We start from the raw sequence: 18,025 nt of genomic DNA on the forward strand, positions 1-18,025 counted from the left end.
TTTCTCTCTTTATCTTCTAATCATATACTCAACATATACATAAAAATAGCATTGATAAAGAACTATAAAACTTGGGGTCCAGCTCTGTGACTCAGAAATTTCTTAAAAGCAAGAGACTATTCTGTATTCCAAAAAATGATACAATAATCCATGACTTACTTTCTTACCAGACCACTGTGTATGACAAACTGTGAAGTTATATAAATAAGAGGTATTGTTATTAATGATAAAGTGTGAATTTCATTTGAGCACCAAAATTCAAAACAGTTACAGACTAAATATCTTACAAACAAAAGAAAAACACTATTCTTAAAAAGGAACATAAAAAAATTATGCCATAATGGTGTTAATATTTTTTAACATATACACCTAATTTAAAATTATGCATTAGAACTATGTAATACAAATAATATGTACCAGAATTAATTGATAAATCCCTATAATAAGCTAAACATGTATACTAGAAATGCTAAGGCAAAAACTGAAATAACAAAGATTTAATGACTACTAAGCCAACAAAGGAGACAAATTTAAAAATATAATTAAAAAGAGGGGAGAAAAATAGGAAAAGCAGGATAAAGAATAGGTGAGTCAAAGGGAAAAACAATAAGATGGTAGACTTAAAAGAACCATATTCATAGTCACATTAAACAGAAATAGTCTAAACACCTCAACTAGTAGACTCAAATCTGGATAAGAGCAAGACCCCAAACCACATGCTGCACGTAGGAAACCTAACTTAAATATGAGGACTATAAACAGATTACAAATAAAAGAGCTACCATACTAACAAATGGTAATGGTACCATACTAACAATGGTAATAACTAATCAAAGCTGAATTATTAATATCAGACACAGTAGGTTTCAGAACAAAAAATATGACAAGGGATAAAGCAGGTCATTTCATAATGATAAAACAGTTGATTTATTGAGAAGACAAAACAATCCTAAAAGTTTGTGAATTTAAGAACAGACCTTCAAAACAAAGGAAGCAAAAACTGATAGAATTGCAAAACAAAATAAACCTGATGGGAATGTAAAATGATTCAGCCACTTTGGAAAACCGTCTGATAGTTTCACACAAAGGTTAAAAATTAAGTTACCACGTGTTAGTCGCTCAGCTGTGTCCAACTCTTTGCGACCCCATGGACTGTAGCCCACCAGGCTCATCTGTCCATGGAACTGTCCAGGCAAGAACACTGGAGTGGGTAGCCATTCCCTTCTCCAGGGGATCTTCCCATGTATCGAACTCAGTTCTCCTGCATTGCAGGCATATTCTTTACTATCTGAGCCACCAGGGAAGCCCATATGAAAGTTATCATATGACCCCAAAATTCCAATCCTAGATGTACATCCAGAAGAAATGAAACCATACGTTCACACAAAAACTCGTACACAAACACCTAAAGTAGCATTATTCACAAATGCCAAAAAGTGGAGAAAACCTAATGTTCATAAACTAATGAATGGATTAAATATGGTTCAGTTCACATTTTTCAAACAATGGAATATTATTTGGCCATAAAAAGGAGTGAAATACTGGTACAGGCTAAAACACAGATGAACCTCAAATATGCTTAGTGAAAGGAACCATTCACAAAGACCACATATTGTATTCCCTTCTATAAAATGTCCACAACAGGCAAATCTATATGAGAGAAAGACAGATGAGTGGCTGTATACGGCTGGGAGGGTGGGGAGAAAGGGAGGTCTGCTCATGGACACTGGGTTTTTTCTGAAGTGATGAAGTGTTTTAAAACTAATCATGGTCACATTTGCACAACTCTGTGAACATATTAAAAAACATTGAACTGTACACTTTAAATGGATAAACTGCATATTATGCAAGTTATATCTCAATAAAGTTGGTTTTAAAAAGGTAGTGCCACAGATACATGCAGAGATTTCAATACCTCTCTCTCAACTGATAGAACAGGTACAAAACATTGGCAAAGGAGACCCGAACAATATTATCAGCCAAACTGACCTAGATATTTCTTCAAGAGAAATGAAAACGTATGTTCAAAACAAAGACAAATGTTCATGGTGCCTTTATTCATAACAGAGAAACTGGAAACAAACATCTGTCAGCAACTGAACGGATGAACGCATTGAGCTGCACGCATGTGACAGAGTACCGCGAAAGACAACAGAAAAAGAAGGAACTATTAACATACACAGTGATGTCAATGAATCTCTAAATAATTATGGTACATGAAAGAGGCTAAACATTACATAATTTACATTAATTATATTATTCCATATACAGAGAATTCTGAAAATGCTAATTATTATGTAGTGGCAGCAGAGTAGTGACAACCTGGGTAGGGGACACAGGGAAGAGCAGAAAGAAGGATGACAGAAGAGAATGTAAAACTTTTGGAGGCAATCGATACTTTCATTATCTTGATTGTAGTGATGATTTCATAGGTATAAACACATGTCAAAATATATCAATGTATATACTTTAGATATGTGAAGTTTATTGAAAATCAATAACACCTCAATAAAGGTATTAAAAATGCAAGTGCTTGAGCTTCAGCTTATTACTGAATTGGTCTGAAGCCTAAACATTGGTAGCTTCCTTAAAGCCACCCCTCCCAACTTCATCTACCCTGTTGATACTCTACTCCCTCAAAACACACAAGACTGTCCCTGGGGAACAGAATGGGATGAGGGAGTTTAGATGAGAAATCATTTCTTTGCATCATAAGCTTTTTCTCTATAAACTCTTGAATATTACAGAAATTAACTTCTTAAGGTGCCACGACAACATCACAGATACCAGTAATTAGAAAGCTATTAAAGTTGAACAGATTTAACTTTGTAGAAAGTATGTTCTCACATGAGCTTATTTCCTTCCTAATCTTACCTTCTCCAGAGGACATTTCTATTTTGTCTTTTAAGACCTGAAAATATTTTAACATAGTAACACAGCTTATGGATGAAATGATTTAATATCCACATACAACTTCTACTATTTTCCACACTGTGAAATTCAAACAAATATCTGTATACATCATCACTCCTAAATTTCTAAATTTTCATTAAAATCTGGAATTTCAGTAACTCTAAAAAAATTAATCCAGGGTAGCTAGGATTTATATCAGCACATTTTTACAGTGCTGGCAAAAATGGACCTTAAACATAAAGGTTCTCACAGTCAGTTTTTGCTTAGCTTTCTGTTAAATAAGAGAACTGCAGGTTTTTTTACTCTAACCATCTATGAGACAATATTATATACAGGGAAAAAAGGAAAGAGTTTTCTCAATAAACCACAATTCTCTATAATCCTTCACTTAGAATCTCAACAATGAGGTGCTTATCTAGAGCAACCCACAGAAGTATTACTGCCAAGACAAATTAAAAACATAAAATTTTTTCAAAACCTTGGTTAAAACTCCTCTAAAACTTCTAAGAATATACTAATATTCATAGGTAAAGCAGAACTTATTTTCTTTCAAGTATGTAATGTCACGCTCAAAATAACCAAGGGTTTTCAATACTCCACCACAAGCTAATTTTACCTATGTGATCAAAATAAAAATGATTAGAGAAGAATTTTTAAAAAACATTTTTATGCTTACTTAAGCATAGGATGTTTTTCCTCTTTTGAAATTTGATTCTCACAGACTCAATTCACAATATAATTTAATATGATATCTATGAAATTTAATATGATATCTATGATATCAATTTCTACCCCGTACATTAAATTCACTTATATGACAGTAATTACATTTAACTTTCAAAAAATTCACACTAAAAGATATAAGTTAAAAACAAACTACCCTTATTCCTTTACAAAGGAATCTAAATATTAATTTGTTTTTCTTATTACTATAACTCTTATTTTTCCTTAAATAACTCATATCAAGTTTCATCTATATCTAATCTTACTCTAAGATATATGATTTGGCCTAATCCTGGTGGCTCAATGGTAAAGAATCCACCTAGAATCCACCTCAATGCAGGAGACACAGATTTGATCCCTGGGTCAGGAAGATCCCTTGGAGGAGGGCATGGCAACCAACTCCAGTAGTCTTGCCAAGAAAATCTCACGGACAGAGGAGCCTGGCTAACGACCATGGGGCCACAAGAGTCAGGCACAACTGAAGCTACTGGGCACGCACACACGCACCATCTGCTGACATCACCTTTTAGCATCATAAAGCACTATGTTTAAAAAGAAATTATAGTATATGGTGGCCATTTAAAAATGAAAATTGGAATGACTTTTCTCAACAGCTTTTTATATGGAGCTACTCCTTTTGAAAAGTAGTTTTTACAAATGCCAGCATGACCTATTCTGAACTATCCTCAGGCCAAGTTATCTTACTACTTAAGTGAAAAAGAGAAGGACATGAGCAGAATTAACTATTCATCTAAAAACATAATCCTATAAATAATTTCAAGTCAATGCATTTTTAAAGATTCAGCAATAGGGATGACAAATTTCATCTTAAAGACCAATTCCAAATGATAACTACGTAAAGTACTCTGTTAAGAGAATTTTAAAAGTAAGTTCATTAAGCACCATTTCCCAACAGAGTGGTAGATGTTGCATGGAAGACATTAATGTTATAGTTTCTTAATGCTAAAGAACATTTGACCAAATCATACAAAAACTAAATGATTTTGAGCAAGTTACTTGACTCTCACAGTCTCATTTCCACCCCCTACAAAATAAGAAGAATTTTAACTACATCCAAAGTTTACTATAAGAATAACATGTTAACATAAAATAACATATAAAATGCTATGTTTAAAAGTGCTCTCTAAAGTGTACAGAAATGCACAATACAATTTTTCATTATCAGAATTTTTGCCTCTTTAATATATCTACTTGGAATTCTGAGAAGTTGTTCTTACCAAGTTAGCAGCACTCACATTTGAAATATCTGAAGGATCCATTTCACTTTCTATTCTTGCTTTTTCTGCTGAAAATTTGTCTTCACTTGCTTGCAAAGAAGGTGTGTCAGCTTGCTGAATAACTGAAACACACTCTGTATCAATGTGAACAGCAGGTATTTCAGAAGTTTGAACAGAATTGTCTGGTAAGAAACTACTCCCAGAGTTCTTGACATCATCCAGCGTACTCACTGTGAACTAACAAAACATATTGTAGAATGAATCAGAGGTAACAAAAAATACTCACCGACTATTTCACTCTAGAAAAGCTTATTCTGCTTAACCCACAAACTGTGAAGCAGCAGTTGGCTGGCTAAAAGATCAATCCCTCATTATTTTGGTATGTTTCAAGTGTTAGAAAAGAAACGTTAAGCAGCCACAAATTTTATTTACATATCTACTATGTTTAAGGACACTCAAGTATTTTAAGAAATTAAGCAATATATGTTGCAATTGCATTTTATTTATTAGGCTGATTCCTGATGGCTATACTATATGCTTCACAAAAGAAATCTGGTCACAAGTATAATAAATATTATGTTTATGTTCAAATAACTAAAGGTATTTACATAGTTTTTATGAAAACTAATATCAAATGAAGGCACTTCTCACCAAATATGTACTTTAAAGGCATTTTACTCAAAACATGGAACTCACTCTCTTTAGATAACATTAACACAACCTCAAAGCATCTTTCATGAAGACTCACATGGTACACAATACCAAATCTTAGATCTAAAAGAAAAATACACCATAAAAAGTAGAGCATATGTCAGCAAGCAATCTCCTTAAGCAATTCATATTCTTTAGACTTCAATAGCCTCTCATTCCCCTTTAAGAATACTTAACACAAAAGCAACAGAAATGTGAAAACCAAATACAACTTTTGCTTAGGAAAAATACATTACATCTTTTAAAAATTTTAGAGTTTAGTGAACAGAAACAGGACTTTATTTTCCCTTTCTAACAGAGTATAGGGATAACGGCGCTATGCTTTTCAGTACTCAGAGCAATGAACTCCAAGGAGAAGAATGGAAATCTAAAGTTGTGAATTTAAAACCCATTCACACCACTACTTAAATAAACATCAGATAAACACTGCAGTGGCCATAAAAACCCCAGTTTGATATAGTATTTATGTAAATATTAAACTTGGCCAAGTCTTATAAACTACTTTAAAAATTCTACTATTGGTTATAACTTTAAAGTGTCCCAAAGTGTTGATTTTAGCATACGCATTATTCAAATAGCATCACAATGTTTATATTGCTATCAACATTATCCATACATCAGTCATTATGGTTTATAATCTTTTCAGTAATATTTATATTAGCATTACTGATCTTTACAATATAGTCAATCCTGTTTATTAAAAAACCAGTATCAACCTAAATAACAGAATCAAGGCTAAATTATAAAGTAATGGTCAAAATATATGAATATGCTAATTCCATTTTCAGAATGAGAGTGGAGAAAACAGCTATTAATATTAGCTTGGCCACCATAAGCAGTGAACTTTTATACTGAAATAATTCAGCAATAATTACTCATAAGCTCTATGCATAGACTATTTCTAAAATCTCAAAATCATGTAAGCTTATTCTTTACACAAAATTAGCACTTTTTTTACAATGTTAAATTTTATAGTTAAAATATATGTTAGCAAAATTGCTAAATGTTGGTTAAGTGATGTAAAAAGTGATTTCTTCATCAAACTTACCTACATTTAAAAGTTTCTTTAAGTTTTACCAAACAGCTATGTACTGTAAACTTACTATGTGCCTATGACTCTGTTCCATATTACGGGAATTAAAAGGCAATATGGGCTTCCCTAGTGGCTCAGGTGGTAAAGAATCCACCTGCAATGCATGAGACCTGGGTTTGATCCCATGGCTGGGAAGCCAACTTGGAGAAGGGAATGGTAACCCACTCCAGTATTCTTGCCTGGAGAATCCCATAGGCAGAGGAGCCTGGCAGGCTACAGTCCACGGGGTTGCAAAGAGTTGGACACGACTAAGTGACTTTCACTTTCACACTTTCATAAGATTCTACCCACAAGGAGTTTTCAATCTCATGTGGGCATAAAACATATACACATTAAACAGTTATAAAACATTAAGAATAATGCAGGATTAAGAGATATTATTATCATTACGAAAAACTTGGGAGTCTAAAGAAAAATAAATATTCTACAGGTAAAAGAAGAAAATTTTAAAAAGCTACTATTCTGGACTGAGAAATATTACAGTTATTTTACAACTTTTTTCCTTAGTCTCTGTACCTATATCAATCTCTTATATTTCACTAATGACTTTACAGAAAACTATACTAAGTGAACATAAACCTTTTTGTAAACAAATATCTTTCAAAAATGCACTGCTTAACCAAACAAGTAAAATAAACTTCAAATGGACTAAAAGAAAAAGGACCGGGAATATTAATCCTAAGGAATTATTTTAAATATCAGCAAATCACTCTATACTTGGACTGTAGAAAACAAAAGTAGAGCAAGTGAAAAACAATTCTTACTCTCATCACTTTAAATAAGACTACAAATGAAGCAGGACAACTCCACTTAACCAAGTAATCAAAGTCAACAAACACGGGCAAATTGCTATGATGTGTCTTTAGATGTGAGGCTGATGATCACTTTACTTTTGTCTAAAATGCATAAGCCAATGTGAATAATGAATAAAGAAACTGAAGAACACTGTACCAAAAAAATCTGCAATGTATTCTTCTAAAAGATGAATGTCATGAAAAATAAAGACAGGGTAAGTAACTGATGCTGGTCAAAGATAGTAAAGAAACAAAGTCAAATACAATGTATGATTCTAAACTGCATCGTGGATCAGGGAAAAAATTTCTGTGAAGAAATTACTGGGGCAACTGGAATTTTTGAAAATCAGACTATAAGTTTAGATAACAATATTATATAAATGTCAAATTCCCTGAATTTTATTATTATAGTGTGGTTATAGAAAAGAGTTTTCTGTTCTTTGGAGATACATGCTGTAGAATTTAAAGGTGAATGGCTGTGATGTTTGTACATTACTTTCAAATGTAACACGTAAGTAAAGAGAGAAAAGAAACTGGCAACATGTTAATCTGTGAATCTAGGAAAAGAGTACTAGAGGGTTCATTATTCTATTCTTGCAACTTTTCTATAGATCTGAAATTTTTCACAATAAAAGTAAAACAGTGAAGTAGAAAAATTAAGACATTCCTACATATATATATGTATATGTGTGTGTATATATATATATATATATATATATATATATATATCCCATATAAAAAGCAGTTAAAGGATTTTGAGAATGTACTACCTGGGTTCTTTCTGCAAGAGGATGATCACATGAGTGTACTGGGTCCTTGGGCTGAGATTCTATAGTATTAGAAGGTTCATCTCCAACAAATTCACTTTTCTGTATGCTTTCATCAGGCAAAAGATGTACATTTTCTTTATCACTGTCATCCTTTGATCTTAATGCTTCTGTTGGTAATGAAGCTTTTGGCATCACTGCTGTTGATCGTGAACGAACAGGCCTTCCTCTCTGAACAGTTTCCCATCCTTCAGCATCCTTCCGTTCTATACAGTTGAGGGAAGAAAATAAATCAAGAATTATTTAGAGGGTATAAATTTTCAAAAACCTATAAAATAAAAATATTTTACAATCTAATACTCATTGACTATAAGCTATAAACATGACACTGATTACTATGCAAAGTGTATTCACGTGTGTGTGTGTGTTTGGGGGGGGGGTGGTATTATCTAATTCCTATGACCTCTCATGGTAGGTATAATTATCCTTATCTTACAAATGATAAAACTGAGATTAAGACTGACCTAAGGCCCCACAGTCAGAAAGCAATATTTATATAATGTATACCATTACTGGTTAGGGCATAGACTTGGATTACTGTGATACTGAATGGTTTGCCATGGAAATATAGAGAGATCATTCTGTTGTTTTTGAAACTGCATCCAAGTACCACATTTCAGACTCTTTTGTTGACTATGATGGCTACTCCATTTCTTCTAAGGGATTCTTACCCACAGTAGTAGATATAATGGTCATCTGAGTTAAATTCACCCATTCCAGTCCATTTTAGTTCACTGATTCCTAAAATGTCAATGTTCACTCTTGCCATCTCCTGTTTGACCACTTCCAATTCGCCTTGATTCACAGACCGGGTTCCTATGCAATATTGCTCTTACCGCATTGGACTGAACTTACATCACCAGTCACATCCACAACTGGATACTGTTTTTAGTTTGGCTCCGTCTCTTCACTCTTTCTGGAGTTATTTCTCCGCTGATCTCCCGTGGCATATTGGGTACCTACCGACCTGGGGAGTTCATCTTTCAGTGTCCTATCTTTTTGCCTTTTCATGCTGTTCATGGGGTTTTCAAGGCAAGAATACTGAAGTGGTTTGCCATTCACTTCTCCAGTGGACCACGTTTTGTCAGAACTCTCCACCATGACCTATCTTGGGTAGCCCTACACGGCATGGTTCATAGTTTCACTGAGTTAGACAAGGCTGTTGTCCATGTGATCAGTTTGGTTAGTTTTCCATGGCAGAAAGCAAAGAACTAAAGAGCCTCTTGATCAAAGTGAAAGAGGAGAGTGAAAAAGTTCACTTAAAACTCAACACTCAGAAAACTAAGATCATGGCATCTGGTCCCATCACTTCATGGCAAATAGATGGGGAAACAATGGAAACAGTGAGAGACTTTATTTTCTTGGGCTAAAAAAAATCACTGCAGATGGTGACTGCAGCCATGAAATTAAAAGATGCTTACTCCTTGGAAGAAAAGCTATGACCAACCAAGATAGCATATTAAAAAGCAGAGACATTACTTTGCCAATAAAGAAACGTCTAGTCAAAGCTATGGTTTTTCCAGTAGTCATGTATGGATATGAGAGTTGGACTATAAAGAAAGCTGAGAGCTGAAGGATTGATGCATTTGAACTGTGGTGTTGGAGAAGACTCTTGAGAGTCCCTTGGACTACAAGGAGATCCAACCAGTTCATCATAAAGGAAATCAGTCCTGAATATTCACTGGAAGGACTGATGCTGAAACTGAAAACTCCAAAACTTTGGCCACCTGATGTGAAGAACTGACTCACTGGAAAAGACCTTGATGCTGGGAAAGATTGAAGGTGGGAGGAGAAGGGGACAACAGAGGATGAGACGGTTGGATGGCATCACCAACTCAATGGTTATGAGTTTGAGTAAGCTCTGGGAGTTGGTGATGGACAGGGAAGCCTGGCGTGCTGCAGTCCATGAGGTCACAAAGAGTCGGACATGACTGGGCAACTGAACTGAACTGAATGTATACTATGTGCTACCACTGTTGTAAGTGCCTTCGATATAACTCTTTTAATCTTTCCCTAAGATCATTCCCATATTATCAATGAGGAAACTGAGACAAAAGGTAAAAGCCAAGATGCAAGTCCAGGCAAACTGGTTCTGATGTCAATGGTCTAATGGATAAGTAAAAACTGCCTCTCCATCTTTCAGAATCCAAACACAGGCCTAGCTCCAAAGTCCAAGTACTTTTCCCCTTAGTACCAAAAGTATACACTACCTTAGCAAAAAAGGAAAAAAAAAAAACAAAAAACTATTTTAACGATCATAAGATTATAGAATGTTAATTGAATGAACACTCAAGGATCTAGTTCAGTATTTCACCATACACATAAAAAAATGAGGGCCTATGTCCAAAGACACAGAGCAAAATAGCCCAAAATAAATATGAATCTTCTACTACAATGGTTCAAAATGTCACAACCTGAGGTATACACATATACAGTTAATAGCCATAATTATTAAAAGTTTATAGGCTAAAATGTAGTGTGTCAAAATTAATATGAAGATACCTAGTTCTGGCCAAGATGGAGTAGCCTGACTTGCATTTCCAGGTCTTCCTTCTTACAACTAAGAACTCTGGAAAAACACACAAAATAAGCACAGGAAGATTTTAAAAGAAAGAGATAGGTGGACTGCCTAGTGACCCTGGGAGTTAAAAGCAGCATAGTGATGAGTTCTCTGTGTTTCCTAATTGCTTCCTATATATGACAGGATGGTACAAAGGCCTCCAACCCAGAAAGAACAAATGATACACACAAAACGGGCATCAGCAAAACTTGTTTTGCCAAGCCGAAGGGCAGAGGAAACAATGACCAAAGAAAATAATCATTTTGGCAATCCTCCTTCTATTCAGCCAACCATCAGTGGAAAACTTGCACTTCATGGTTTCAATAGGGGTAAGTAGAGAGTTGAACTTCCATTGCCCACGTGGTAGAAATAGATGGTCCAACTCCCTCACCAAAACAGTGTCAGCAAAGTTGAACAGTGAGCTGAGTTTCTACTTCCAAATGACATTAAACAAGGCAGTAGGAACTGTATTAGTCAGCACTCTACTTTTCCCCACCCCTAGTGTCAGTGGGAAACTGAACTTTCATACCAACTGAGCAGCAGTGAGACTTAATGAGGTGGTGAGAGTCAGAACTGGTAGATACTGATCCGCCCTACCCACAGCCTCTATCTTCATCCAACATCAAAGACACAGAGAATGAGTCAATATTCTGATCTTCCCCACCCCCAGTGTTGGCAGGTCCCATATAGAAAGCTGAGCTTTTACCCTCACCAACATCATCGCTACAGAATAAAGTAGTAGAAGACACATCTACTCAGCACATGGATCCCATTTCACCTTGTGATAATGCCAGCAGGACCCATCAGGAAGCTAAGATTCCGCTCCACCTTACACAGATAAGTCGGGAGTCAGTCCTCTCCTCACTCTGCCCCTGTGTTGTGTCAGTGGGGGTACAGACAAGAATTGAGCTACCTCCGGTAGCAGCCAAGGAAGTGGTGAAAGTTAGTCTCCAATTTTGCTGAAAAGGTATCATAGGGAATATCTTAAATGGAGCACAAAGGACCTTTATGCCAACAACAAAAGAAGTAACATTTGTGTTAGTGGAGTCCCAGAAAGAGAGGAGAGTGTAGGACTTAAAAAGTATTTAAAGAAAGAACGAATAAAAACTTTACAAACTTAGTGAAAGATATAACACTAAAGGGACTAAAAAGATATAAAACTGAAAGAACTAAGAAATCCAAAGAAACTGATGCTAAAACACATCATAATGAAACCTCTGAAAAGAAAAAACAAAGAAAAATTCTTAAAAAAAGCCATGGAGGGGTGACAAGAAGCCATAGGGAAAAGATAAATTATCTACAGCAGAACATCAGTTTCAATGACAGCAAATTTCTCCTCTGAAACACTGAAGGCCCAGAGGAAGTGGCACAACTTTCAAGGACTGAAAGAATTGTCAATCGCAAATTCTATAATCAGTGAAACTATGCTTCAGGAATGAAGAATAAATAAGGCATTCTCAGATGAAAAGAAAACTAAGCAAATGTGTCACTAGCAAACCAACCTTTAAAGGACAACCAAAGGAAATTCCCTAAAGAGAAACTAAATAAGTTTTAAAAAAAGAACATGGATCAAATTTTCCAACCAAAAGACTCAGAGTGGCATACTAGATAATAAAACAAAAGCATACAGTTGTAACTGGAAATGGAACAATAGACTGGTTCCAAATAGGAAAAGGAGGACGTCAAGGCTGTATATTGTCACCCTGCTTATTTAACTTCTATGCAGAGTACATCATGAGAAACGCTGGACTGGAAGAAGGACAAGCTGGAATCAAGATTGCAGGGAGAAATATCAATAACCTCAGATATGCAGATGACACCACCCTTATGGCAGAAAGTGAAGAACTAAAGAGTCTCTTGATGAAAGTGAAAGAGGAGAGTGAAAAAGTTGGCTTAAAGCTCAACATTCAGAAAACGAAGATCATGGCATTCGGTCCCATCACTTCATGGGAAATACATGGGGAAACAGTGGAAACAGTGGCTGATTTTTTTTGGGGGGGGGGGGGCTCCAAAATCACTTCAGATGGTGATTGCAGCCATGAAATTAAAAGACGCTTACTCCTTGGAAGGAAAGTTATGACCAACCTAGATAGCATATTCAAAAGCAGAGACATTACTTTGCCAACAAAAGTCCATCTAGTCAAAGCTATGGTTTTTCCAGTGGTCATGTATGGATGTGAGAGTTGGATTATAAAAAAAGCTGAATGCCGAGGAATTGATGCTTTTTGAACTGTGGTGTTGGAGAAGACTCTCAAGAGTCCCTTGGACTGAAAGGAGATCGAACTAGTCAATCCTAGAGGAAATCAATCCTGAATATTCACTGGAAGGACCAATGCTGAAGCTAAAGCTCCAATACTTTGACCACCTGATGCCAAGAGCTGACTCATTAGAAAAGACCTTGATGTTGGGAAAGACTGAAGACAGGAGGAGAAGGGGATGACAGAGGATGAGATGGTTGGATGGCATCACCAACTCAATGGACATGAGTCTGAGCAAGTTCCGGGAGACGGTGAAGGACAGGGAAGCCTGCAGTGCTACAGTCCATGAGGTCACAAAGAGTTGGACACGACCGAGCAACTGAACAACAATAGGCCATGCCATTACATGATTCACTATGTAGAAGATATTTTATTTCAAAGGAAAAAAATATTTACAAAAATGCTCATTCTCGTGACTAGTATATTAACTCACCTTATTTTTTAAATATTGCAACTGTTACTACATTTATATTATATTTTAAAATAATGACTAGATGGAACCTGTTATCTTTTATTTGAAAAATCTGCATTTTGAAATCTGCAAGGGGAAAGCATGCTTAAATTTTTTGTTTTCTTAAACTTTTTACTATTTTTTCATTATTTTATTATTTATTATACATTTTATTATCAAGATTTTCAAATACAGTACACAGAAAATAGTATGAAGTCCCCGCTCTAATCATTAAGCTTCAATAATTATCAACATTCTGCTGCTCTTATTTCATTTCTTCTTCCCTATTGTTTTTTTCTGAAATATTTTTTTTAATTTTATCCATTTCTGGCAGTTCTAGGTCTTCGTTGCTGTGCAGGCTTTTCTCCAGTTGCAGAGAGCAGGGGTTGCTCTCCAGTTGCGGTGCCTGGGCTTCTCACCGGTGTGCTCCCCTCGTTGTGGAGCATGGGCACTAGGGTGTCGGCCTCAGCAGCTGTTGCCCACGGGTTCAGCAGTTGTGGCTTCCGGGCCCTAGGGCACAGGCTCCGTAGTTGTGGCGCACGGGCTTAGTTGCTCCGCAGCATGTGGGACCATCCCAAATCAGGGATCAAACCTGTGTCTCTTGCTTTGGAAGGCAGATTTTTTTTACCACAGAGCCACCAGGGAAGCCCTGTAATATTTTAAAAGAAATCCTAGAAACATCACTTCTCCTGGAAATATTCAGTATGTGTCCTTTTATTCTTTAATATACTTCTTTAAAACATCAGATTTTGTTCTTTCTGGCTTTGCTGGCTCTGTGCTGTGCAGGCTTTTCTCCAGTTGTGGTGAACAGCTACTCTTTAGTTGTGGTGCGCGGGCTTCTCATTGCAGGGGCTTCTCTTGTGCAGCACAAGAGAAGGGCGTATGTGGCTTCAATAGCTGAGGCACATGGGCTCTGTATCGCAGGCTCAACAGTCGTGACACAGAGGCTTAGCTGTTCTGCAGCATGTGGGATCTTCCCCATCAAGGATCAAAACCTGTGTCTCCTACATTGGCAGGCAGAATTTTTACCACTGAGCCACCAGGGAAAGCCAGTATGTGTCTTTAAAAGATAGAATTTTTAAAATATAACAACATCATTAACATAACCAGCAAAATTACTAATAACACCTTAAATCATATACCATCCAGTTGTATTCAATTTTCACCCATGTTTAACTCTTTAAAAATTTATTTATCTCTGTTCCATACTTTAAGTATATATATATATATGTATATATAAAGAAAAATTATAAAATCAACGTCATAAAAACCAAATATACAAAAAGAAAAAAACAACTAAATTATGAAATTAAGTTTAACAAAAGATTTTTGATTCCAGATAATTTAACTGTCTCACCCTTAGGAACACTATGATTAATTACTTTAAAAAGAAAAACAGCCCTTTTTGAAAGCTTCTTTATAGAAAAAAATACTGTTTAAAACTTGGACCTAATCCATTAATCAATAAGATGGCCAATACAAACATTATCACACAATTAAAAAAAAAACCTAAAATAAATGAAGCAGTTCAAAAGAAAAGTATATCAAAATAGAAACTATCAGATCAGATCAGATCAGTCGCTCAGTCATGTCCAACTCTTTGTGATCCCATAAATCGCAGCACGCCAGGCCTCCCTGTCTATCACCAACTCCCGGAGTTCACTCAGACTCACGTCCATCGAGTCAGTGATGCCATCCAGCCGTCTCATCCTCTGTGGTCCCCTTCTCCTCCTGCCCCCAATCCCTCCCAGCATCAGAGTCTTTTCCAATGAGTCAACTCTTCGCATGAGGTGGCCGAAGTACTGGAGTTTCAGCTTTAGCATCATTCCTTCCAAAGAAATCCCAGGGCTGATCTCCTTTAGAATGGACTGGTTGGATCTCCTTGCAGTCCAAGGGACTCTCAAGAGTCTTCTCCAACACCACAGTTCAAAAGCATCAATTCTTCGGCACTCAGCCTTCTTCACAGTTCAACTCTCACGTCCATACATGACTACAGGAAAAACCATAGCCTTGACTAGACAAACCTTTGTTGGCAAAGTAATGTCTCTGCTTTTGAATATGCTATCTAGGTTGGTCATAACTCCTTCATATTCAAAAGCAGAGACATTACTTTGCCAACAAAGGTTTGTCTAGTCAAGGCTATGGTTTTTCCTGTGGTCATGTATAACATAGGTCTATTAAACACTAAGAAATTAGTTGTGGACAAATTACATTTTTAATGAAAACTTCAGTAAAAACTATATCGAAAAATCATTCCCATAAATAAGGATACTTCTTAAAAACAGTAAATCATTATTTAAACTATCAGAGAACTTCTAAATACTTAAAATAATTTCAGAGATGTGCCCAAAGCTCAAAACTATATTTCACACCACCATTTTTACACTCCAGAATTTTCACAAATGTCATTAATAAAGTAGTATTAAATTCAAGTCAATAAAACTAATAATTTAAAAAGCATTGGGATAATCCTGTTATTTGTTATCATTTTTATTTATCACTATATTTAATTCACTAATATTTTGTTCAATGTTCAAGATAAAATGTTGCTTTACTGTTATATCCTTTTAGGTTTTAATATTAAGGTTTTAAAATAATCTTTTATTCTGAGGAAGAGTTTCTTTAAGATTGAAGCTATCTTTACCTAAAATCTTTGGAAGACTTCACAAGTGAAGCCATCGTGACCCAGAACTTTCTTTATGAAAAAATGTTTCATTATTAACCCACATTCTCTTTTATACTTATAAGTTCCTTCAAGTTTTTCTAATTCTTGCTATGCAATTTTTGTTACATCTTTCAAGTTATTTATCAATTTCTTCTAAGTTTCTAAATTTAGTGTATAATATTGGTCATAATTTTAATATTTGTGGGATCTCTATCAACACCCTTGTTTCATTCCTGATACTAGGCTTTGTCTCCTCTTTTTCTTGCTATTACTAGAAATCTGTTAATTTTATTAGTCTATCTGAATAACTACATTTTGCCTTTGTTAATTTCTCTGTGTTCTCTCCTATAAACCTTTTCTTTCCATATTCCTTGGGTCTAACTTGTTCTTTTCTAATTTCTTGAAATGAACAAAATGTGGATTATAGGTTTTCCTTCTTTCTAGTTGGTATAATTGAGGCTAGAAATTTTCCTCAAAGCATAGCTTTAACCAGACCCAAGGATTTTTAAATGTTCATTTTCTTTCAACTGATATTTTCTAATTTCATCGTGACTTCTTCCCTGACTCGTGGACTTTTCAGAAATATATTCCAAAGTTATAAAAATCTGAGAATTGCACAGCTATCTTTTTATAATTAATTTCTAACTTCATTCCAGTGTGTTCAGACAGAATGAGTTCAATCATCTAACAGCTGTTGAAACGTTTAATGGCTCAGCATGTGTCAATTTTGGTAAATGTTCCACATGTGCCTGAATATGTATTTCAATTTACAGTTACAGCCGTAAGAAAGTAAGTAGCCTGTATTAAAATTAATCTTCCTGTCAAACACAACTACAAGAGCTAGACAAAATACATAAATGAATTGTTTAAAGGCACTGGAAAGCAACCAATATAGGCAAGATTTGAGGAATTACAATTCCTGAGAATAGAGGCCACAATGTGAGATCCACATTCACCCTAGAATTTTCCCTGAAGACTGCTGGAATTCACAGTGCAGGCAAAGTGACTCCTTGCAGAAACCACCAGTCCTATCTAGCTCAGACAGATGCTGGAGTTCACCAAATCTAAAGCAACTGGGACTTCAAGGAAAAATAAGCATGGAGAGCAGGGAACTGAAGAAGAGTAAGCCAAAAGAAGTCTGCATTCAATCTTCCCTTAAGAAGTCTGACAACTGCTAAGCTTTGCATATACAAGGCAAGACTCCAAGAAATCCAGAAGAAAACAGCAGCTGGGGTGCTAACAAGCTAAGCAGATATTGTAGCATCTGTATGGTGCTGAGGAAACAAAAGCTGGAATTCAGGAATGAAGTGGTCTTGGCAAACACCCCAGGTTTTCAGTTAAGACCCCAAAAGGAACAAGAAAAAACTAAAACATATCAACTTTAATAAAACTTCAAGGCAAACCCTGACAGGATTAAGGTGCTCTGTTTGTTCTCTTATTGCCATAAAAAAAATACATTTTTAGAAAAAGCCCCTGTAACCTTTAATACACAATGTTAAACATTCAATTAAATATGTGGCATACTAATAAAATAATTGAATAATAAATGAACAACAAAAAACTGAAAATTCCCCAAAAATGTTTTTCAAAGTAACAAATCTATGGGTAGTCCAGACATTTTACTTCTCAGACACAAAATTTCTAAATAGCTGTTATTAATATATTCAAGAAAATATGGATTAGACATACAGAACAGAGGATTAGTGCAATAACTAAAATGCATAACAATACAAACTTTCCAGACTGAAGCATTGGAATGGGAAAGAGAAAGCACTATTTGTCAGACACATCA

General features: G+C 35.4%; 1 protein-coding gene across 4 annotated transcripts in view; it reads right to left on the bottom strand.

Annotated features, from left to right (window-relative positions):
• SCAPER (S-phase cyclin A associated protein in the ER) overlaps positions 1-18,025 on the bottom strand; it is a 423,604-nt gene that overhangs the window by 301,257 nt on the left and 104,322 nt on the right. For 2 of the 4 annotated variants that reach the window (XM_010817116.3, XM_059879316.1), the window contains exons 9-10: positions 8,243-8,505; positions 4,893-5,111 (exon numbers count right to left, since the gene is read on the bottom strand). In XM_010817116.3, coding sequence (XP_010815418.2) covers positions 4,893-5,111; positions 8,243-8,505 — 482 coding nt within the window. Of the gene's footprint in view, positions 1-4,874; positions 5,112-8,242; positions 8,506-18,025 lie in introns of all 4 variants that reach the window. The other 2 variants (XM_010817115.3, XM_059879315.1) reach the window with 1 other exon arrangement.

Source organism: Bos taurus, chromosome 21 (genome assembly GCF_002263795.3).
Source record: "Bos taurus isolate L1 Dominette 01449 registration number 42190680 breed Hereford chromosome 21, ARS-UCD2.0, whole genome shotgun sequence".
NCBI lineage: Eukaryota > Metazoa > Chordata > Mammalia > Artiodactyla > Bovidae > Bos > Bos taurus.